The 23,819-nt window shown below is 48.5% G+C and overlaps 2 protein-coding genes across 2 annotated transcripts; one reads left to right on the top strand and one right to left on the bottom strand.

The window, feature by feature from the left end:
• Positions 1-8,813: 8,813 nt before the first annotated feature.
• Positions 8,814-10,197, top strand: PtA15_12A70 (uncharacterized protein; the record flags this gene model as incomplete). The annotated part of the gene is made up of 2 exons (XM_053162231.1): positions 8,814-8,846; positions 10,057-10,197. The coding sequence occupies 2 exons, from the start codon at positions 8,814-8,816 to the stop codon at positions 10,195-10,197; spliced, it is 174 nt and encodes a 57-aa protein (XP_053025640.1).
• A 274-nt stretch (positions 10,198-10,471) lies between these two features.
• PtA15_12A69 (uncharacterized protein) lies at positions 10,472-12,056 on the bottom strand (the record flags this gene model as incomplete). Its single annotated transcript, XM_053162229.1, has 7 exons — positions 10,472-10,510; positions 10,607-10,678; positions 10,761-11,024; positions 11,094-11,373; positions 11,451-11,715; positions 11,813-11,895; positions 11,965-12,056. The coding sequence occupies 7 exons, from the start codon at positions 12,054-12,056 to the stop codon at positions 10,472-10,474; spliced, it is 1,095 nt and encodes a 364-aa protein (XP_053025639.1).
• Between the last annotated feature and the right edge of the window lie 11,763 nt (positions 12,057-23,819).

Here is a 23,819-nt window from a genome sequence, read left to right as displayed (position 1 = left end):
GGCTTGTGATGCCAGAATACCTGCCAGATTGACACCCCCAGGTATTCCAGCAACTCGGCCTCATCCGCAACACCCATCAAATCAACTACTACCTTGACATCAGGACCACCTCATCCATCATGGAATTGGAATTCCAATTTGAGCACGCTCGCAGGCGCCAGCAAGATGATGACGATGCAGCTCTGGCGATAATCTTATCATTGGGCCTCTCAGGGAAACAATTCAGCAGAACTCATATTTTTCCAAATTTTGTAGGTGGAGGACTTCTTGCCAATCTGGAAACCCCGGTTTTCCCAGATTTCGCAGGGAAATGGAGGACTTCCCACCGATCTGGAAACCCAGATTTTCCCAGATTTTGCAGGGAAATCTGGGAAGATCTAGGATTTGGGAAGATCAAGCCCAGATTTCCCCGCAAAATCTGGAAAAATCTGGGTTCCCAGATTGACAGGAAGTCCTCCAATCTAGGCAGATATAGCATTTGGTATGATTGAGCCCAGATTGGAGGACTTCCCCTCAATCTGGGAACCCCTTCCAGACCCAGATCTGAGCAAAATTTTTCAGGGAAATTTAGGCTTTGAGACTCTGGGAGGCTCTCAGATTGCTCCCAGATTGCGACGGGAAAGTGGAGGACTTCCTGCCAATCTGGAAAGTCAGATCTGAGTGTCCATATTCCAGATTTTGCAGGGAAATCTGGGTCCCCAAAGATCCCCGAAGTGATCCAGAGTTCCAAAGTTCAGATTTCCCTACAAAATCTGAAATTCCAGATCTATTTGAAATTGACAAGAAGTCCTCCAGTCCTCCATTTCCCTGTGAAATCTGGAAAAATCTGAGTTTCCAGATTGACCGGTTGCAATCTGGGAGCAATATGAGTTCCTCCCAGAGTAGAGATGGGCAATTTGATCCCGGGTACCCGCGCGGGTGCGGGTACCCGCGACCACTTTTAGCTTGGAGCAGACATCCGCACCCGCAACCGCATCCGCTGGCGGGTACCCGCCTTCCAAAGCGGGTACCCGCACAGATACCCGCCAATAACAATCACCTTGGCCGCTGGAAGGTCAAAGATCTTGGCCACCAGAGGCAGCCTCCTGGAAGGAAATATGCCAAATTTGTGCACTTGGTTCAATTAAAGATGTGTTTTGAGTCTGACTTGGCTAATTCTCTCCTTGGGGGAGCAAAGCAACCTCCGAAGGAGGGACTTACACCCTATGTGAACCCTGCGGCCTGAGAGAATTATGACTTTTGGTGGGGACTTTTTTAGAATCACTCTCCCTCATGAGCCTCTGCACCATTTTTGAAATTGTTTACATTTCTGGGATGGCCCAAGCTGTCCCTATCTTTCTACTATTTTTTCCCATCCTCAACACCTCTTGTTGAGCTGTAATCAGAGTTGTAACATCATGGATTCCAGATTCTGTACAGTGCAACATGTGTGATACGGGATATAGCCAACTAGATGAAGTTGCAAAAAAAGACATTTGAATGTCATTACAAATCCCTGAAAATAGGTGGAAAGATTCTCCTTGATGTTCTGCATCTTTTATTTACCTTGGCGAGCATAAAAAAAGGTCCTGGTCGTCGAGGTTGTACGACCTGAGTCTATAAATCCTTGGCAACCAGGGGTTCCCTTCTGGTCACCGGGTTGGTATAACCTGATCTGCCAGCAGATGGTCGCCACTCTGCGACCAGGATCCTTCTGACCGCGTGCCAAGGATTGCTAACCCTCTTGGTCGCCGAGGTTGTATAGCCTTTGCGACCAGGATGATTTCCTTCTGGCCGCAAAGCTTTTTCAACCTCAGCGACCAGAGAGGGTTTTTTCTTGCTGGTCGCCAAGATACAGCCCGGCGATCGGGAGGAATCCCTACTGGTCAAAGAGGTTGTATAACCTCGGCGACCAGGTCGGTTTTCCTAGCTGCCAGGGGTGAACAACCTCGGAAACTGGAAGTGATCCGGCCTTTGGGTCAAAGGGGTGGGCGGGTGTGGCTTTAAATACCCAAGTATCCACAGGATTTCACCCAGAATCTCAGACACCCGCACCCGCACCTGCACCCGCTGGCAGGTACCCGCAATGGGTTCGTTTGGCCCAACTCTATCCCAGAGTCTCAAAGCCTAAATTTCCCTGCGAAGTTTGGCTCAGATCTGGGTCTGGAAGGGGTTCCCAGATTGACAGGAAGTCCTCCAATCTGGGCTTAATTCTCCCAAATCCTAGACCTGCCTAGATTTCCCTGCAAACTCTGGGAAAATCTGGGTTTCCAGATCAACATGCTAGGAAGTCTATCATTCTGCACTTTGCAGAATCCAAAACTCACAATCTTACAAAGCACTGGTGATGGATGGGGGAGGCTTGGACCCAAACAATAAACAATCCACTCAGGGATGGAAAATAAATGAGGCTTGTATGTACTAAAAAAGCCCCATGCAAAATATCTAATCCTATCCATCAGGCTGTGGGGTTCAATTCAAAGTCCCTCTTTTACAGGTTGTCTGCGGGATGGTATCTGCCCTCCAATTACAGAGGGACTTGGTCAACTTAGTGAGAACCTATGCATTGAACTTGATACTTGAACCAATGGAGGGTCCACAAGACCCTGCTTGGAGGCTAGCCTAACACAATCCATTTCAGAGGCTGGGGAAAACATAAACAGCTCCCCTCCTAACAATGAAATGTGGTTAATTTACCAACGGCAGTGGTAAAGTAATGCTGAAGTAGCAGGTTTTCAGCAGTGACAGGTATTGTCATTTATGGTCTGATAGTTTCACAACCAAAATTTTCAGAATTTTAATGCCCATTTTAAGCCATCAAACAACAACCTTGTAAACAATTAAGAAGCTGATCTGTTCATGAGGGCCTTACAATTGTGTTATGGTCTGTTCTGGGGAGAGGAAGATGGAATCTGGGGTCTGGGGTTCTGGGGGTTCTGGATTGAAGATGGTAGATTGCAGGATGAGGAAGAGGCTTGGATCTCCAGCCTCTCAAACCTTGAGTATGGTCCGTGACATGTATGTGTAGTCTATGTAATGTGAGTCTGCGCTGCGGAGCCCGTGCTATGGCTCATAACAAGTTGGTTAGAAAAATTATATTGTGAAGCCTCTATTATTGCACCAACATTAGAACATTTTTTCATGTTTTCTACTTTATTGCAGAGAACACCATTGCCATGTAAGAACAAAAGCTCTCTGGTTTGTATGCAATCCTAGATTCAACACAAAAGATGTTGGGACAGAATGAGTAAGACTTGAAAATCAAATAAAGGCAATCAGATATTTGTATTTCTGAACTTTGGTTTCAAGTTCCAGACCACAGATGTTAGGACACAGCCACTTGACTCAAAAAAAACTGCAAGCAGATATGTGAACCTGAAAAAAAACACAGGCTGATAATAATGAGAAGAATACAAATCACAAGAGAGAGATTAAATGGACCTAGAGCCAACACAAAAGACGTTGCAGATGGAAATCTTAAAGGCACTATGTAATTGTTCTGTAACTTGAAAATACTATGATGAATTTTTTTTGTGTGTCATGAAAAATCATGCAACTGATGATATTGTTTTGTGACTCAAAACCTAACTTAACTAAGTCCCTCTCTTTGTGGAGGGGGGACACCATCCCACAGGGACCCTCCAAAGGAGGGACTTATACACTAAGTGGACCCCGCAGCCTGAGAAAATCAGGAACTTGGCCTTTTCCAATCCTGCGTAGCATCATCACATCACATTATGTGATTGAGTTGTAGGGGAACAAAAGATGCAGAACATCAAGGAGAATCTTTCCGCCTATTTTCAGGGATATGTAATGACATTCAAATGTCTTTTTTTGCAACTTCATTTAGTTGGCTATATCCCGTATCACACATGTTGCACTGTACAGAATCTGGAATCCATGATGTTACAACTCTGATTACAGCTCAACAAGAGGTGTTGAGGATGGGAAAAAATAGTAGAAAGATAGGGACAGCTTGGGCCATCCCAGAAATGTAAACAATTTCAAAAATGGTGCAGAGGCTCATGAGGGAGAGTGATTCTAAAAAAGTCCCCACCAAAAGTCATAATTCTCTCAGGCCGCAGGGTTCACATAGGGCGTAAGTCCCTCCTTTGGAGGTTGCTTCGCTCCCCCAAGGAGAGAATTAGCTAATTCAGACTCAAAACACATCTTTAATTGAACCAAGTGCACAAATTTGGCATATTTCCTTATGCTTTGACACATGGTCCACATTGGCCCCACTTGAATGATTCCCCTCTCTCCGCAGGCAGAGTGGTATATAAAAAAATCATTTGCATTCTAAACATGGCAAACAACCAAAATAACATCCTTTGATCTCCATAATGAGACTTTTTCAGACTTGGAGGCAATGCTGAGACCATTACATTACCTGTATTTGTAGTGGCATGTAGCATAATTATATTGTACTGCTGTTACATTTTTATGTATTGGTGTTAAATTGAGTATTGAGTAAATAAAGCACAATAAGCTAATTAAAAGAGAAAATACAAATAATACTGTAGTGTAGTGTATTGATTGCCCTCTGTGCCACAGTGATTGTATTGGCAAAATCAATGTGTTTGCCAATCATTTGCATTGGTACACATTAGGGGGGTCCACAATTGAAATTTGCAAAACTTTGGGACATATTTTAAGGTGTTCACTGTTTATGAACATTTTTCAAAAAAATTGATAAGTTGCACTGACTCATCTGTATCACCTGCTACTGTGCATTTTCCCAAAATTTTAAAATTTTGTTCATAAAGGCCTTAAATTTGCATCCAAAGTTTATTAAAATTTAATTGTGAACCCCCCTATTTGCTTAGAAATGCAGTACGCACATTTTGACATTTTTGTATTAGTGTGCAATTACACTACACTATAACAAGTTTAACTTACATGTAGCATAATGGTTTCAGTGTTGTTGGAGGGAAGGGATCTAGTGATTATTGATTCTAAGACAACAAGCTATGGGTAAGATTTCATAGTGAGATGAGATAAGTGAGACTACAAGGGAGTAGACTGTAATGCTGAGGATCTAGAGTGTAGATCCTGATGATCTCTATATTTTAATTGAGTAAACTGTGCAGCAATGGGATTCAGGGATGGAGTAAGGACCAGGCAGAGGCCAGAGATCACTAATTTTTGGTAGAAGTTGGTGAAGGATGATTCCTCAAATTAGTGAGGAGAAGGGCAAGAGCAAGGCCTATGTTAACAGGTAATATCTATAGGGAGTTGAAAAATTGACTCCCATGAATTAATTAATTGACTCCCAAAAGTTGTTTACGTCGCGCGGACCGCCTCTGGACGTCCGTCCCCGGTCCGCGGGACCAAAGTTTGACCCGCGCGCAATTTGGGAGTCGGAAAATTAATTCTACTCTCCAGAATGGGAGTCGGAATTTTAATTTCACAAAAAATGACAGAAAATAAAGAAAAATTCATACCTCTGCACTGGGGCATCTAAAGCCCCCCAAAATTTTACAGAGGCCATAAAGCACTCTGAATAACACCTGATGAGCCTCACGGAATTGGCGCACCCCAGGAAAGGGGTGTGCTACTGTGGGTCTAATTTGGCGGATTTCCTTGGTAGGAAATCCGCCAAAGCCTTAGCTACAGTGCCTCAAAGCCCCCCAAAATTTTACAGTGGGCATAATAGCCTCTGAATTGCACATGGTGAAATTTCTGGCAGTATTAAACCCCAGGAAAGGGGTGTGCTACTGTGGGTCTAATTTGGCGGATTTCCTACTAAAGAAATCCGCCAAGGCCTTTGCCACAGTGCCCCAAATTGCACCAAACTTTTGGATCATGAAATAAAATACTCTGTAACCAAATGTTTAGCTGCAAGACAGTAACACACCAGCATAAAATAATTTTGAGGCAGCAGGGGCTTTTGGTTATATCTGCTACTAATTGCCTCCGCAACAGATAATAGTGCCTCCGCAACAGTTGATAGCGCCTCTGCAAGAGTTAATAGTGCCCCCGCCACATTTAATAGTGCCTCCGCCACAGTTAATAGTGCCTCCTCCATAGTTAATAGTGCCTCTTTCAAAGTTTGTGCCTGGCACAATCAACAGTGCGTCTGCCACAGTTAATAATGCTTCCGCAACATAACTGTGGCGGAGGCACTATTAACAGTGGCAGAGGCACTATTAACTGTGGCGGAGGCACTATTAAATGTGGCGGGGGCACTATTAACTCTTGCGGAGGCGCTATCAACTGTTGCGGAGGCACTATTATCTGTTGCAGAGGCAATTAGTAGCAGATATAACCAAAAGCCCCTGCTGCCTCAAAATTATTTTAGGCTGGTGTGTTACTGTCTTGCAGCTAAACATTTGGTTACAGAGTATTTTATTTCATGATCCAAAAGTTTGGTGCAATTTGGGGCACTGTGGCAAAGGCTTTGGCGGATTTCCTTAGTAGGAAATCTGCCAAATTAGACCCACGGTAGCACACCCCTTTCCTGGGGTTTAATACTGCAAAGAATTTCCCCATGTGCCATTCAGAGGCTACTATTCCCACTGTAAAATTTTGGGGGGCTTTGGGGCACTGTAGCTAAGGCTTTGGTGGATTTCCTCCTAAGGAAATCAGCCAAATTAGACCCACAGTAGCACACCCCTTTCCTGGGGTGCGCCAATGCCGTGAGGCTCATCATGTGTTATTCAGAGTGCTTTATGGCCGCTGTAAAATTTTGGGGGGCTTCAGATGCCCCAGTGCAGAGGTATAAATTTTTCTTTATTTTCTGTCATTTTTTGTGAAATTAAAATTCCGACTCCCATTCTGGAGAGTAGAATTAATTTTCCAACTCCCAAAATGCGTGCGGGTCAAACTTTAGTCCCGCGGACCGGGGACGGACGTCCAGAGGCGGTCCGCGCGACGTAAAGTTATTCACGGTAAGGAACCGGAGCGCTGCGAGGTCCTGTTGTCCACGGGGCCAACCTGTAGCAACAGGATTTGTAACGCGTCGCCGACGCCCCCCTTGCCTCAGGAAGGAGCAAGAAGCAAGATTGCTAGAGGAGAGCGCCCAAGCCTCGCCCTGGCGCCGGTTACTTTTTGCCCATTATCCGTGCCTACTTTTCTCGAAGCTCGGAAGCTCGAAGCCTGTCGGGTCACCGCTGCTCTGTCCGTGTCTGCCTCATTATGATTATGAGATCACGGGTTTTGGCTGGACAGCAGAATTGGAAGTTTAAGCCGGGCTAGGCTGCCCAGTTATGTATCATCCCAAAGACGCGTGCCAAGCGCCGATGGGTTGGTAGGGGGCGCCGTTGGTTATGTGTGCGTGTCAAGGGCACATGGCACCCGGAAAAACCCTCGAAATTGGTGTCAATCCCTTTGCCCCTCCATGTGAGTAGGCATGCCTCCGACGAGTTGGCCACGCGTCCGATGAAACATCCTCGTGATGCTCCGGGTCTAATTGGGGAGCATCCTACTCTAGCTCAGTGATGCCCGGATTGAAACCCAGTATTAAATGGGTAACACCTATAATCAAGATTCCCCCGCCATCACAATTGGATATCAGCCGCGCCAATTCGCTACTCTCTTTCTTACCCGATCGTAACATCTAGTATTGAGGAGAGACCAGTAAATAATAGTTATTTTCACGATTTTCCATCCCAACAATCAAACACCCGTCGACAATACTAACCATTTCTCTACATGTTACTTCTTTATATAGATCTTCCATCTGACATTTTCTTCATCTCCGTCAATATCTACTCGATTCAACCGTTCTGCTTATTGGAGGTATATTGACAAATTGCTGTTCTCATATTTTCTTTCCCTTTTTGTTATCAATTAATCTGACATTCCTTCTTCTTTATTTTATCTCCAGTAGGTGGGTAGTTTGCGTTGGTGGATGTTTCTGGTGGAGTGCGACAAACTAGCCAGATAAAAATCACAAAATCTTATCGATAGGTACAATCCATGATCAGCAAATTCTACCAAGAATTACAAAGATGAAGACACCTATCTCCTTGCCTCAAACCAGCTGAAACGCTCTTTGACCTTGTTACGTGCTTTAGGATGAAAACCGTTCAAGTTTCTGCGATGGCGGGGCGGTTATTATATTTAATAGTTAAGCGCTGTGTACTTGATGATGAGCAGGGATGATAAATCTTACCACCAAACCTTCAGCTCATTGCGCGTAGCCTGCAAATGGGAACAACAACAGAAATCTCAGACATCGGACAGGCTGGAAGGACCATCAGTCTGGGACACCACTCAGATCAAGTCAACGTGAATTTGCCTCAAGCATATTCCCCCCGGGGAGGTCAGCATCTCGTGGAAAATTTGCCAATTGGAGAACAAGAAAGAGCCAGCAAAACAGCACCCCAAACTTCCAGTCACACATCCACTGATCTCTCAATCTCCATTGATCAAGTACACAATGACACTCCCATTCCAACAGTCAAGAATACAATGTGCAAAAAAATTTCTGCAATTGTTGTCTTTGGTTTCACTATTTACTTGTGCTTTTTTGTTTATTTGTGGCTGCGACATCACCATCATAAGCTCTGATACACCTCTTACATCCACAACCCTATGTAGTCTTGCTCCTTAAGTGTTGATTAGTTTCCAAGCAGTAGCTATTCCTATCAACGCTTCCTCTATGCAACCATACTTTTTGGCATGGAATTCTACACAACTAGTCAACAGCAAGTCCATAATCTTTATACTGTTCCTTTCCTTGCCCAGTCTCAATTGAATTCATATTCACTACTGCAGAGCACCAAAACACTATTTTGAGAAAGGAAGCTGTTTGAATATGTATAATGTGCTACATGAGGGGGCTGGTAGGGGCTTTTGGGGGTCGTTACATAGCTGTGTGGAACAAAAATATGCCAGCTGCCTACATGGATTCAGTGTCAGCTGTCAGTGGTATTGCGCTAACGCTGACTGTTTGCGCAGGAATAAGCCGGACGCTTCACTATGTTACAGCGCTTTCTAATGGCAAACAGGCTATAAATGCCACTAAAAGCGTTGTAGGAACTTGTAGCGCAGCGCAGCGGCGGCAAAATCCCGCCCTCACTACGGAGAATAAGAGCTGCGGCACTGGCCGCTGCGCTTCTACTAGGCGGCCAGACAGCGCAGCGCAGCAGCCCCCCGTTACATATCTTCCAAAACCCAACAAAGGTGAGTGTGCGGGCAATTCCCGCCAAGCAGTGCCGGGTCCCCCACAGGTTTGACTTCACAAAATGACACGACTTTTTTAGAAAACAAAGAGGACCTAACCCCCGTGCTGATGGAGCAATTGCGAGATGGCACGCTTCGAATTCGTGACTGTGTCAAAATCTGAAGATTACTCGCGCGAGGTTCGGCAGTGGAGGACTTCCTGCCGATCTGGAAACCCAGATTTTCCCAGATTTCGCAGGGAAATCTGGGAAGATCTAGGATTTGGGAAGATCGAGCCCAGATTTCCCCGCAAAATCTGGAAAAATCTGGGTTCCCAGATTGACGGGAAGTCCTCCAATGAGTGCACGTTTGGAATTTTCAGTCTGAGAAAAGGATTTGTAGACGTGGGGGAGCTCGGATTGGACCAAGGAGCTAGAGACGAGGTTCCAGAATGAAATGCTCTGACTTTAAAGAATTCTAACAATTGGTTGATCTATGCAATCATTTCCACAAAATGCATCCTCCTGAACAGCCCCCAAATTTCCACACAGTCAAGTGGAGGACTTCCTCTAGCCATCTACAGGCCTGTAGATGTCCATGTCCAGATCATAAATCAATGATCAAAGCCCCAAGCAGCGCACATGAAATAGGGGGGTTCACGTTGCAAAAAAAGCAATGCTGATTTTGTCTGCTCATGCACCTGTGAGTAAGGTTTATGCCTTGCAGATTGCTTCCAAAGGGGAGCTGCCCAGGCAAACCTTTTTGCTTTCTCACGATTTTCAAAAGCTGCATCTGCTGGTTTTGGTTGCTGATTTTCAAAATCAGCCTTACGTGAACCCCCCTCATATATGATTCTCAGGCCTAGGAAAACACCTTTCTTTTCCCCAACGTTTCAGAGTGGGCGTCAATCTGATCCTGCACAGGGGCAGCAGAGCCAACGTGAGCTGCTGAGGTTTCTTGGGCATCAAGGAACCTGATTTGCTGGACGATTCAGCCGAGTCGTGTGACCCGCCGCTCGGCCCCACACCAGGCCCTTCCCCGCCCAACCTAAACACATTAAATAGTGGCAAAGCCAGCCGGTTAGAGTTCCCTGAAAAAAGCATGAATTGAGCATCAACAACGACAAATCAATGTGTATATATGTGTGTACGGGTGTGTGCACAGGTCCCTGATCCACCCAACGCGCAAAGCAAAAAACAAAGAAGGGAGGAGGGTCCGGCAACAGCACCAGCACAGTGGAGGGAAACACGGATACAAGAAAAGAACACCGCTCAGAGATGTTTGTCGCGAGGAGGAAGAGGCCTGCAGATGAAGAAAGCGCGGGTTATATCGACAAGCAGGGTTGGTGAACAGGGAGGTCTGCAAGGCCTGCCAGAGACGGTGTTCACATGAGCCCGTATTCGCTCAAGTTGAGTTGGATGATCTGCAAGCCCACACGATCCGACCCTCGCATCAATATCCACCCAAACACATCTCTCGAGGAAAACAGCACATTTGAGGGGGAGGGAGGGGGACATACAATATCGTTGACGTGAGCCAGAACGAGGCGGATCTGGGAGGTGTCGGTTGCGCATGTCAAATGCACATATATCTGTATTATTATTTTTTGGCGGACAGAAAAGTCAATGGTGGATATACAGGGAAGAGGCGGAGTGGGGGTGGTGGTGTTTTACCTGCTTGGAGGGGGTTTGGTTGAGGGCTCGAAACTTGTTCGAGAAGAACTCGGCGCCGCTTTTCCAGATCGCATTGTCGTCCTGCTCCTTGGTATGGAGAAGAGGAGGGGGCGCAAAGTCGGGGAAGAAGAGGTGGATGGGGGAGAGGTGCAGTTTCTGTCTGAACAGGTCGGTCTTGTTCAGGAACAGGATCATCGCTGTTTTCGTGAACCAACGTGAGTTACAGATGGAGTCGAAGAGGTTGAGAGCTTCGACCATTCTGTTCTAAAGAACATCCCAGAATAACGATTAATGAGTGGAGTAGATGGGGGGAGGGGAGGATGAGAGACAGACGACGGAGGTATCCTCTCGAAGGGCCTGGTCGTATTCGCTAAGGGCAGCCAAGAAGACGATAACAGTGACGTGTTCGAAGCAGTGGATCCACTTCTTGCGTTCGTTCCTTTGGCCGCCGACATCGAGGAGGCGGTAGTTGAGTTGGCCGACCTGGAAGGACGATTCGGCGATGCCCTGGGTGCGGGCGCGAGCGCGCAGGATGTCCTGGTCGTCTGGCAGATAGGCTGGCCCGCCGATCCGTCCGAGCCCGTCCAGATAGTAGGCCGTCGAGTCGCTCACCCTGTGTGTCCATCCAGCACCGCCGGGAATAAGTTAGCTAACTAAGAGGCGCGAGCGGGAGTAGGAGGGCCACTGAACTGGAACTCCCGGCCGCGCGCGAAAACCCGCTGGACGCCCGCGTCGGCCCACAGCTGCTGGATCGCAGCGACTTCTGGAGGGCCAAGCGGGCGCAGGAGCATGAACGAGGGCAGCGCCTCGACAAGGGTAGCGGATGCTTCGAGCGCCGGGTCGTCGAGGTCAATCTGGAGGGCTTTCATGGCGGTGAGGAGGGTCTGGATGGCGTGGATTATGTTGGAGAAAATCAGCCCCTTGTATGATTCCCTTTCGGCGCCCGTGTATGTGCCTGGATGTTTGTTGTTTCGCACAATTGTGTTCATCTCCTAGTCTGTGGTGGATATATGGAGCTCGTAGTGTGCAGTGGTAACGCGGGGATGACTGACCTTGATGGATGAGCTTCATTTGCTTGACGATGGTCGATTTGCCTGATTCGCCTGCGCCCAGTAGAAGCATTTTGATTTCGTTCCTGCAACACAAATCACATACATCAGTAAGAGTGGGGTTTTTTTGGGTAAGAGAGAGAGAGAGATCTTACCGGAGCGCGACTTTATCCTTGTAGATTTGTTTGTCGATGTAGAAGCTGATATGTTGGGCCTCTGGAAGCTGCTTAGAACCCACACACCCCATCGTGCCAGCGCCGCGGGTGCTGAAAATCTTGAGAGAGAAGAGTGGTGGTTGCAGGAAGAGTGTCAATCGAGGATGATTGTGGTGGTTATCGAACAGGATGATTAGTGAGAAAGAGCAAGCTGGAAGGAGTGATGGTGGTTTTTCTTACTGCGTGTGGGGGATTGATCCATCTCCGTTAGTTATTTTACCCATGTTTACATAATTAATTTTCTTTTATCCGTCATGGGATCGCCGTCGGATTAGCTTGAGTAGGCAGATGAATGATGGCTGATCTGCTGGCTGGCTGCAGTGTGAATGTTGATTGCGAGAGGGTTCCTCTTCGATCATCGGTGTTCGTTCGCGAGCATCCGCTTCCGGCCGAGCGTGGGAGTGGTGCTGCTGCTGGTGGTGGTGGTGGTGCAAAACCCCCTCTCCCCCGGGGCAGGGGGCGCACAGGGATACGCTTATGACTTCTTCGGGGAGTTGATTGGCTCTGCCCTAGCTTAACTAAGCATCCGGGGGACCCCGCCCGGAGGGCTCTCCGTAGGAGAGGCTTATGAATAATGTCTGCAGGCTGGCAGACAAAGAGAGGATTTTCAATCCTAAAAACACATAAACACTATTTAAAATTCACCAAAATATGTACAAGAAAAACTGAATAGACAGTTTTCTTGGCAGTGCTAATGGGCACCCTCCCCCAAGTTTTTGAGGCATAAACTCCAAAACTGATTGGAGGAATCTGTTTTGGAGGTCAAAGGAATTCTGGAGGATATTCCATTGCACTGAAGATCCAATTTTGGATTTTCTGATAATATGCACAATTGAATATCCTATCTGCAACAATTGGGGGGCTACACCATGGGTGAAGCGCGTCAAAATTATTTCGATCGCCCACCAAAATGCTTAGAGATGGGCGCACGGAACCCGTTGCAGGTATCCGCTATCCGCTGGCGGGTACCCAAGGGCCTCCAGCGGGTACCCGCCAGCAGATGCGGATGTCTGAGATTCCGGCAGAATCCAGCGGGTACCCGTGTCTTCCGGCGGGTACCCGCTCTCCCTAGGGTATGGGAACTGCGGCGGTTGGCAGCCATAAAGCCGTTCTATGTTGCTGTTGATCAGGGGGAGTCGCTCCCGGTCGACAGCAACATAAAGTAGTCGACCGGGATGAGTCCTTCCCGGTCAACAGGCATATGTATTGAGCAGTTGACCAGGAGAAATCCCTCCCGGTTGACAACTAGACATACCAGTCAACCGGGAGGAATCCCTCCCGGTCAATGACTATACACACCAGTCAACCGGGAGGAATCCCTCCCAGTCAACAGGTATGTCTAGTTGTCAACCGGGATGAGTCCTTCCCAGTCAACTCAACAGGCATATGTATTGAGCAGTTGACCGGGAGAAATCCCTCCCAGTTGACAACTAGACATACCAGTCAACCGGGAGGAATCCCTCCCGGTCGACAACTATACACACCAGTCAACCGGGAGGAATCCCTCCCGGTCAAAAGTCATATATCGAGCAGTTGACCAGGAGGCGTCCATCCTGGTCAACAGCCATATCAAGCAGCCAACCGGGAGGCATCCCTCCCGGTCAACAGCCATATGGAGCAGTCGGCAGGGAGAAGTGCCTCCCGGTTGACTGACATATGCAGCAGTCAACCGGTAAGCACGTTTTGAGGGGCGGGTATCCGCCCAGGCACGCGGGTACCCGCTGTCGGATGCGGATGCGGATGCGGATGCCAGGAAATGGCTAAAATTGGCTGCGGGTATCCGAACACGCGCGGGTACCCGGATGCGAAGCGCCCATCTCTAGAAATGCTTTTGGTTGGCCCGCCTGCAAGGGCGGACCGTCCATTGACGGTGGGCAATTCTCCAGAAAGGAATTCAGCGGTTTACTGGATGGGATTCCAAATTTATTTTGGATTGCCAACCCCATTCCGAATTGCTTTTGATGGCTATTCGGAATGGTAACGGGTTCGCGCGGGCTGCTGAAGGCTCAAAAATGCAAGCGGGCAACTGGTCAAACAAAAGGGGGGATTGAACCAGCACCATCTGGCTGATCCACCCCACAGGAGCTGCTTGACCACTATGCTAGACACACCATGCAGTCAGGTGTGTGATTAGTGGATATAAGGCTGCATTTGTGGGGCTTGCCCGGTCATATACAAAACTATTTGGGGGAAAATCCAGGAAAGAAACCAGAATGAGATTCCGGTCTGTTTCCTGGAATGAAGTCAAATGAATTCCGACTTCATTCCGGTGCGGACCCATCTTTTCAGGTTTGGGTTTAACCCGAATTGCGATTGGAATCATTCCGGTCCTTCAACCACACCGGAAGCATTCCGATTGCTTTTTGGTTTTTCTTGCCCTCCAGTATTTTCACTGGATTCAAACTTTAAAACTTCACCTGTGGTGTACAGGTGTAGGATCTGCAGATATCTGCAGGCTTGTGAATCCAATATCCACAAGGCATGATGGTTGTAATTCCTTGGTTTACATTTCTTTTTTTTTTTAAAAAAAAAAAAAACATTAGTACAGCAAAAATGATAAGGATTGGGGAGATGAGACCAGCACCATTTGAAAGCCGAGATTGAGAAGTGTAATTTGGCTCTGGGGCAGGTCCACAGGAGCTGAGGGGGAGGCTGGGTGATGCTAAGTATTTTTCCTCCAGCCATTGGTGATTTCTTTCTCAGCCAAAATTTTGACTTTGTGCACAAGTCCCTCCCTGCGGGAGGGGCCGCTTCGCGGCCAGCCACAGCGAGCCTCCCACCAGGGGGGACTGGTGTCAAGTTAGGGCTCTGCCCAATCTTGAAGCAGAGTTGTGTTGGCTGCTTGCCTCGTTTTTTGTGGAACTTGCCCAGGCGGAGGTTAGCAATCTTACCTTGACTCAATCTGATCATCAGTCTCTACAGATATTTCGGACACGAGGTGCTGATCTGAGTCCATCCTAGCCTCTGAGTTCTGAGCCGAAATCACTTCAGAACCCTCCCGCCGAGCTGCTTTTGCCTTCCCGGCGAGCTGGTTATGAAGCCCATCAGGCGCGTTTCCTCGCGATAAAGCTGCCTGACTGCTAGGGTTTCCCCCTGGCGAGCTGGCTATAAAACCGTCACGTTGGGAGGAAATCGGCGGAAATCCTCTCATGAAGCTCAAGGGATTCTGCTCGCCGAGTGAGAACAAAAGTGGCTGTAAGACCAACTTATCAGGAGGAAACCCTCCTAACACCGGGATTCTGTTCACAAATGAAGAACTGGTTGTACAGCCAACTCATCGGGAAGAGACACTCTCGAACTTAGCTAAGTCCTTCGGAGGCAGGCGCTTCGCGCCCAGGAGGGAAGGGACTAATTAGCTAAGTTCGGGACCCTCCCAATGCCGGGGGGATTATTTTTTCCGAGAAAGAATCCTGCATCCACCAGCCTGCCGAAAATCACTGCGCCTCGGTTGCAGGCATGTAGGGTGCTAACTCAAAAGAAGCGCTTTCGAAGCCCTTTGACTTATCTTAGGGTCTCTGTGAGATGGAGACCCTGCGGGGCCCTCCTCCAGAGAGGCTTGGTTGGAGAGAGGCATAGGACTAAGGAAAGGGATTGATGCCGCTCGGAACGGAGACTTGGTGCCCGATATCTACTTCGACGTTAGTCGATAAATTGAAGGCCAGGCTTAGAGCATCTCCAACGGTCCGGGGGGCAGTTGGCCTGTGTTCCCCGGCCCGCAGACACATTTCACAGCAGTTGCGGCTCAGCGCCAATTATGGACTGGCGGTTTAAGCCGCAATCCGACTGAAAGCTCACTCCTCCAGCGCCACCCACCAGCACCCACCACCCTCTGCAAGCCTGATTCCGGTCATCAGGATGCACACATATCGATGACTGGAACGTTCTGGTCGTCGGGACGCATGTATCTCGGTGACCGGAGCAAACCCGGTCATCAAGTGGAGGAAACACTGCTCTTGATGACCAGAACGGACCCGGTCATCGAGGGGAGTGTTTACTCCTCTCGATGAACCGAACGGAACCAGTCATCGAGGAGTGTTTACTCCTCTCGATGACCGGAACGGACCCAGTCATCGAGGGGAGTGAACACCCCCTTGATGACCGGAGAGAACCGGTCATCACTCCCCTCGATGACTGGGCCCGTTCCGGTCATGTTTACTCCTCTCGATGACCGGAGAGTACCGGTCATCGAGGGGAGTGTTTACTCCTCTTGACCATCAGAGAGAACCGGTCAATGAGGGGAGTGTTTACTCCTCTCAATGATCAGAGAGAACCGGTCATCAAGGGGAGTGTTTACTCCTCTCGATGACCGGAAAAGACCCCGTTATCAAGACGAGGCTCGTTGATTCAATTGATGAAGTTTTTTGTTTCTTCCTTGGTGAGCTGCAAGTGTTGATACTGTGTCGTCCATCTTTGCGAGGTATGAAGACGAGCGGATGCAGGTGTGTGTGGTCGATTGCGGCCGGGAGGCGACCCGCAGAAGTCAGCAGGTGATCGCGGGTTGGACTGCCCCCGGCGATGTTCCCAGGGTCGTTCAGCGGGTCCGTTAGCGCGCAAAACAGGAACCCGGGCGGCCAAAGTTCGCCCCCGAACGCCCAGTCGCGGCTCCGTTAGAGATGCTCTTAGGAGTGGCCGGCGTTAAACTATACTAGGGTTTATGGGCGGCTCCGCCGCCCCGTGAATGATCTTATAATTTGTTTTACCACTAATACAACAACTGTATATGGAGTTTTTTATGTATAATGATTGATGGCGAGGAGCTGAATACTGTTGTAACCTAAGTAGTTAGGTTACAATTAGTGATACTCGCCTATCCGAAGACCATACTATGTCTTCGGGGAATAAGCTGCAGAGCTATTTCCTCACGACCACGGAAAATATACGCTTTTGTCATCTCAGGTTATGAGCCTGTAAGTCTCGCCATACCGGATCACCTTTTTTCTCTAACAGGGTAGCTTTGAGTCAAGCGTAATCGACCCGCTTTTTCCTCTCTCTACAATCCTCAAACTTCGATTATCTTGGGTATCCCAGCGTAGGGAGTAATCAACCCAAATCTTTTTTCCAAAATTTATCTTCAAGTTTCTTCGTTGGATCTTCAGGGTCGAGCAAAGGTTTGTGTCTGTTTGTTTGAGACTCTGAGTTCTTCCCCGCCCACCCCACTACCCTACCTGACTAGGAAAATCGAGCACGTTGTGATAAGGCTAAACAGTACGCCAAAACTGTGAAACTGCTCCCTGGCACGGTGCAGGGCCTAGACGCAACCTTGATAATCCGAAATCTACTCTTCTTTTCCTTTCCGGAGAACTCAGGAGCTCGAACAGGCAGTCACAGATTTCCTGCTTTGACTCGGTTGATCCTTCTTTTTTTTCTTCCTTTTTCCCTTTTATGTTCAATCCCGGTCCGACGGAACCACCTTCTGGACCTCAACGTCGAACTTCCTCCTCATCAGCCTGGTCTGGTCGATCGATCGCGGAACTCAGCGGCCAAGAATTAATCGACGCAGTAGCGGCCTCAATTCAGGACACACCACAGCGTCTTGATCAAATCTTCGGACAGAATCTTGATCTCAACTCTCGTCCCGCTGCGCCATTGACACAGTCTCCAGGCAATACCACAGCTATCAATCAGCGAATACCAGGAGCGTGGCAACAAGCAAGACCAGCAACTCCCGGTAACCAATACTATCCCCAACTTCCTCCTCTTCCGTCATCAACGGCAGCCGAACCAACAACAGCTCTGACCGAACGGCACTACGCCCCCCTCCCAAGATCAACCTTCCGAAAACCAATTTTCCCCCCTCCCGCGCCTCCACCTCCACCCCCCCTCCTCCGTCCTTTGCCTCGCCGGTACCTTCCGACGAGCATTCTTTCCCCAATCTTGAAGTTCCCCCATCTCCCCCATCCCCAAATCATCCACCTCCGCCCTCTTTTGTTATGGACCGACCACCTCACCTCTCCGCAGCGCAACAAGCCACTGACCTGGCCGAAGCCAAAGCGCAACTCAAGGAGTCAAAAATTGTCGGCCAGGCAGTCCACGCTGCCACTTCCAACATTCCTACCGACATCGTGCTGACAGCGGATGGATTGAATTTTGAAGTCTGGTCCTGAGAATTGGGCGAGAAGGCCGGGATTCATCTTAGCGACAAGGAGTTTTTCAGCAAGAAAAAATCCAATTCGGTTCTTGAAAAGATTGGTCGGGCCATTTTCCTTGCGATGATTCACGAGTCACTCAAGTCGGACGTCCATGGCGCTGCTTCTTGCAACAATATGTACGACCTAATGTTTCAAAAGTTCAAGTCAGTCAGTCGAGCGGCTCAGCTCGACGTATTCTACCGTTTCATTGAGTTCAAGAACTCAGCAAACCCGACAGCAGCTGGGGTGGCCTCAAAACTCAAGGACCTTGCAACTGAGTGGCGCAACCTGAAGATTGACCTCACGGCCGACATCTTTATGGGCTTCGTTCTTCAAAGCAGCATTGGTCGGGACACTCAACTGGGCCAGGATTTTGACAGGAGGATCGAACTCGAGTTACAACAATCACAAGAATGCGCCACACCAACTTTTGACAGATTGGTACAACTGCTGACGGCGTGCAAGCTCCAAGATGATCACACTTGGTCACCAGTCAAGGCCTTGCCATCATCCGGACACTCTCCGGCGATACATCAACTGACTGCTGATCTCCCACCGTTCGATCAATCGGCATTTTTGGCAGACATTCCAGAAGTGGAGTGGCCTGCAGCTCTCGAGTTCCATCAGGTTACAGCAAACCGCTGCTGGAGCTGCGGCGATGCGTCGCATTATCTCCGTGATTGCCCGGGTAGATCTAGGTCCACTCCGGTCAACCATCGACAACGTGGGCCTGGTGCTTTCTCTTATCGACCAGCACAAGCACCTCGACAACAGCCTCAACAGACGCCTTTTCTGCCAATGATCGGCGCAGTCTACCCACCTCCGAACTTTGCGTACGGACCTCAACAGTTCCAGTCCCCTCCCGGCCTTTTTCCTCGTCAGCAGTTCCCTCCAGCTCAGTACTTTCAGCAATATCCGATGCCCTACCCCCCCGTCAATCAACAATACCAACATCCGGCTCAACAACAACAAGCCTTCAGACCAGCTGACAGCTACAGGCCAACTTCGGCTCAAACCCACCGCCACAACCCCAACCACATGCGAACTCGCCCTGAACATCAAAAAGGGGGTGGGGCATCTGCGAAGGAAGCCAAAGTCCCCGGTTTTCCAGATGGTCTGGCCGACGTTGACTTTGGAGCCATGACGGCTGATTTGGACATAAGTACTCCTGCTATCCTTGATTCAGGTGCTACCCATCACCTCACCGGAGCAATCCAGCTCCTCCACAACTTCCGAGTGCTCAAGTCCCCTATTGCCTTGAATGTAGCAACTTCAGGAGCTGGAGCCTACATATCAGGCGCAGGCGAGCTACGCTTCCGGGGGCCCGGAGACACAACCATAGTCATATCTGGAGTGTTGTTCTGTGAGCAGGCCTGTTCTACTCTTATCTCTCTTGCGGCCCTCCGGAAGGCTAACTGGTTGTTTAGTTATGACACGCCAGGCAATCACTTCGACGTTTTTAATGCGAAGGATGTCTTGATGTTTTGGTGCCCGTTCGAACGCATAAAGAACCGGTGGTGCATCCCATTCCCTATCATCAAGCGGCCCGATCCTGGCGCTATCTCTTTTTCTTCTCCTTATCAATCTCCTTCTTCCGCTATGTCTTCCACTATCTGTTCTCATCCAACCTCGACACTTCCTCAATCTTATTCTCTTGGGTGTTTATCGCCTAAACACCCGTCCAGATTTGTTTCCTCTTCTTCTTCGTCTGATGAATGCAACAACAACAACACTTTTTGCTCTAGTCCAGACGTTTTCGGTGTGACCGGTGTGACCAAGACACTCTCACCCAATGACCCATTCATCACCCCTTTCGAGAGGGTATATCCTTCCTCCTGGAGACCGGAGTCTCTGACCGAGTCCGAAAAAGTCCTTCTTTTCTGGCACCGCATTTTTGGGCATGTTAGCCTGCGCAAGATACGGTCATTAATCAAGCAGAAGCTGGGTTTTGGGTTACCATCTGACCTGCCACCTGGGAAGATCCACTGTCCCGTGTGTGCGATTACAAAAAGCACGAGTCTGAATCCAGTCACCAGCACAATGCGGAGTCCGACTCGACTGGAGATCTTATGTACCGATTTGATGGGGCCTTTCCCAGTGGAATCAGTGGATGGCGCCAAATATCTTCTCACCCTCAGAGACGTAGCAACAGGCTACTCTTATGTGCGGAGCCTGAAAGCAAAATCTGAAGCAAATGATGTCCTGATTGAAATCATCCAAAAACTGGAGAAGCAGACCGGAGACTCTGTGAAAATCCTTCGCAACAACAACGGCGGGGAATTTGCTAACAAAGCTTTCAATTCTTTCCTGAAGGAGAAGGGCATCATAGCAGAACGCTCTCTCCCCTATCACCATTATCAAAATGGTGTAGTGGAGCGTTTCAATCGCACGGTAGCTGACATGGGCAGGACTGTATTGAGCGACAGTCAGTTACCGCGTACTTTCTGGAACTATGCGTTCCTTTGGGCGAACCATGTGCTCAATCGAGTGCCCAATAAGGCTAGTAAAGGGAAGACACCGTATGAAGCAATGTTCAACCGCCCACCCAGTTTTACAACCTTCCGGATTTTTGGATCCAAGGCTTTCATACATGTCCTGCCAGAGAAACGGGACAAACTAGCAGACCGGGCCCACGTGGCATATGTGGTAGCTCACCTCGAAGCGAGCAAAGGCTGGCTTTTCTACATGCCTGCGGAGAACAAATTTGTCTCTTCGGCCATGGTCCGTTTTGTAGACAGTGTCCCAAGAGTTACACTCCCCTCGGCAAAGGCTGTGCCGGAGAAGGTCATCTCGCCGTCCGGGAAGATGTCACTGGATTTCATTGCTTGACAAATCACCCTTGGGAATTTTGTGAACGAGATCGAGTTTGAGAATCAGGAACTACTCGTGGATGCAGTGTTGCAATCCTGTGCCTTTTACGGTATTGACATCCCGAGGACTTACAAACAGGCTATGAAATCAGGAGAAAAGGCTGAATGGGCCAACGCCATTGCGGAAGAGCTATCCAACCTTGACCAGATGGACGTTTGGGTCTCAAAGCCGATGCCAGTTGGAACAAAGCCGCTAGACGGCCGCCGGGTTTTCGCGAAGAAGACGGGTGCTGATGGTAACTCATGCCGTTTCAAAGCCCGCTATGTGGCCAAGGGTTTCAAACAGGTGGCAGGGAAAGATTTCAATGCCACTTTTGCCCCCACAGCCACTTTTGTCTCATTACGGTTATTACTCACAATCGCGGCACGCTTTGATTGGCCAGTTCATAGTTTTGATTTTGTAGCGGCCTATCTTAACTCACCGATAGATGAAGAAATTTGGGTGAAACCTCCTGATGGTGTTGATGTGCCCGCAGGACATGGGTTCCTACTTAAAAAGGCTCTGTATGGTACGCGACAAGCGGCGCGTTGCTGGTGGCTTCACCTGCGTGCAATACTGGATAAACTTGGCTATTCCCCGTCACAGTATGAAAATAGTCTTTATATCTTACGGCATGAGAAAGAATCTGGAGTGATATGGATTCATGTGGACGACGGAGTAGTGACTGCATCCAGCGAGGCTTTGATCAAGAAGCTCGAGGTAGATCTCAAGGATGTCCTTAAAATCAAATGGAGCACTCAGCTCGACTCTATTGTGGGTCTGAACATTGATAGGACAGCCGATGGTTTTGTCCTCACTCAACCAAAACTCATCAACACTATTCTGGAGGAAGAATGGGACGGTGTTCAGATCACGAAGACTCCTCTACCTCCAAATTTCAATGCGCCCACCGAAGACGGTGACCCTTCCTTGTCCTCCAAATATCTTCATGTAGTTGGAATGTTTAGTTATTTGGCAGTCGGCACAAGACCGGACGTGGCATTCGCGGTGAACTACCTGGCTCGGTTCTCGGCCAAACCCAGTGTTGCTCATTGGAAGGGACTCCGGCACCTTGTCAACTACCTTGCCGGGTCCACTGAGCAGAAACTCTGTCTTTTTCCCAATAGGGAACCGAAAGCGCTGCAAACTTTTTGCGATGCGTCTTGGGGAGGAGAATTCTCCCGCTCCTCTTACAGTGTCTTGGTTGAGTTCATAGGTTGTCCGATCCTTTGGGTGGCGCGACGTCAAGCTTCGGTGGCGGTGTCGACATGTCATGCCGAATACATGGCTTTGGGAGCCGCCACCAGACATACGCTATGGGTAAGACATCTGCTGAAGGACATTCTAAAGACTGATTTTGTTGGACACATCCACTGCGACAACCAGTCTGCGGTAAAAGTAGGTACCGATGACGCGGCAAATAAGCGCACGCGACATACTGACAGAGACTTTTACATCACTAACAAAGCACTGTTCCGCAAACTGACCACACTTACTTGGATCCCCACCAATGAACAAAAAGCAGATGTGTTCACGAAGAGTCTTTCACCAGAACTTTTCAAAAGGATGAGGAGTTATCTTCTTAAATAATTTTTTTTCTTTTCTTATGTTATTTTTTTTTTTTTATTCTTTCTTTCTTCTTCCCTGCTTTCCTCTCCTTGTTTCTTCTCTTTCTTTATCTATTTTCCTTGTAAGTAGGGTCTCGCGGCTAGGCGAGGGGGTGGCTGTTGTAACCTAAGTAGTTAGGTTACAATTAGTGATACTCGCCTATCCAAAGACCATACTATGTCTTCGGGGAATAAGCTGCAGAGCTATTTCCTCACGACCACGGAAAATATACGCTTTTGTCATCTCAAATACAATTGCAATTATATTCTGCTAAAAGATGTACGGGCTAACTTAACACAACAACTTCTTCAGAGGGCCTGGTGCAGCCTGGCTGACGCGGAGCACCCCTTGCAAAGCGAGCCTCTTCGGAGGCTCGCTTCGCCTCCTTCGGAGGGTCCCTGCGTGTTTCACCGCTAAGTTGTTATCTTTTTTTTTTGAGATAATGGAAATCAAATAAAATGGTGGCAAGATTAGTTGGTGTTGTCAGATGAGGAAAAGAGAGCATGTTTCTTTGTTCGTAATTGAATGTCAGAAAAAGAGATCAAGAAGTACATCTGACCTTCGAGTATTCCGGCTGAATGGGGAGAATCAATTTGATGGACGATTTCTGTTCATGCAATTTGTTGACAAGCAGTTCTTTTTGATTGTGATTTTTAGATGTTGCAAAGGATTGATCAAAGTTTGGTTGTTCTGAAGTAGAATGTCAACAATAATAACCAACTCAGTCGGCAGTGCTTGTCTCTAAACCTTGTCTCAGAGGATTTTGATAAGGAAGTTTGATGCCTATCATCGGAGAAGAATGCAAGCAGTGTGTCAGTTGTGCAGTGCAAGATATTTTTGGGGGGAGAGCGCCGTCATGGAGGCACTAATGTGCTTGGCAGGCCTCAAAAGGAGAATGTTGATGTGGGGCGCAGGGAAAAGGATAAGGCAAGGAAGTACTATTGTAGGCGTGATGAAGTGAGATAGGATTGATGAGTAGCACTCGGAGAAAGATCCTATTCCGGAAACACCATAAAAGATTTGGGGGCGGGTGTCGGTCCGCTTAATGTTAAACCGCTAATAGGAGGAAACTCATCTTCCCGGGTTTCGCAACCGTCCTCAAAATGGCGATACACGGATGAACTTGGTATCCCGGGACACGCTCTCAGTATCCCGGAATTGACGATATAGGAGGAAATTAGTCATTTGCAGCAGGCAACGATACGGCCG

This window comes from Puccinia triticina, chromosome 12A (genome assembly GCF_026914185.1).
Source record: "Puccinia triticina chromosome 12A, complete sequence".
In the NCBI taxonomy this organism is placed as follows: domain Eukaryota; kingdom Fungi; phylum Basidiomycota; class Pucciniomycetes; order Pucciniales; family Pucciniaceae; genus Puccinia; species Puccinia triticina.
This window is presented reverse-complemented; position numbering and strand designations above follow the sequence as displayed.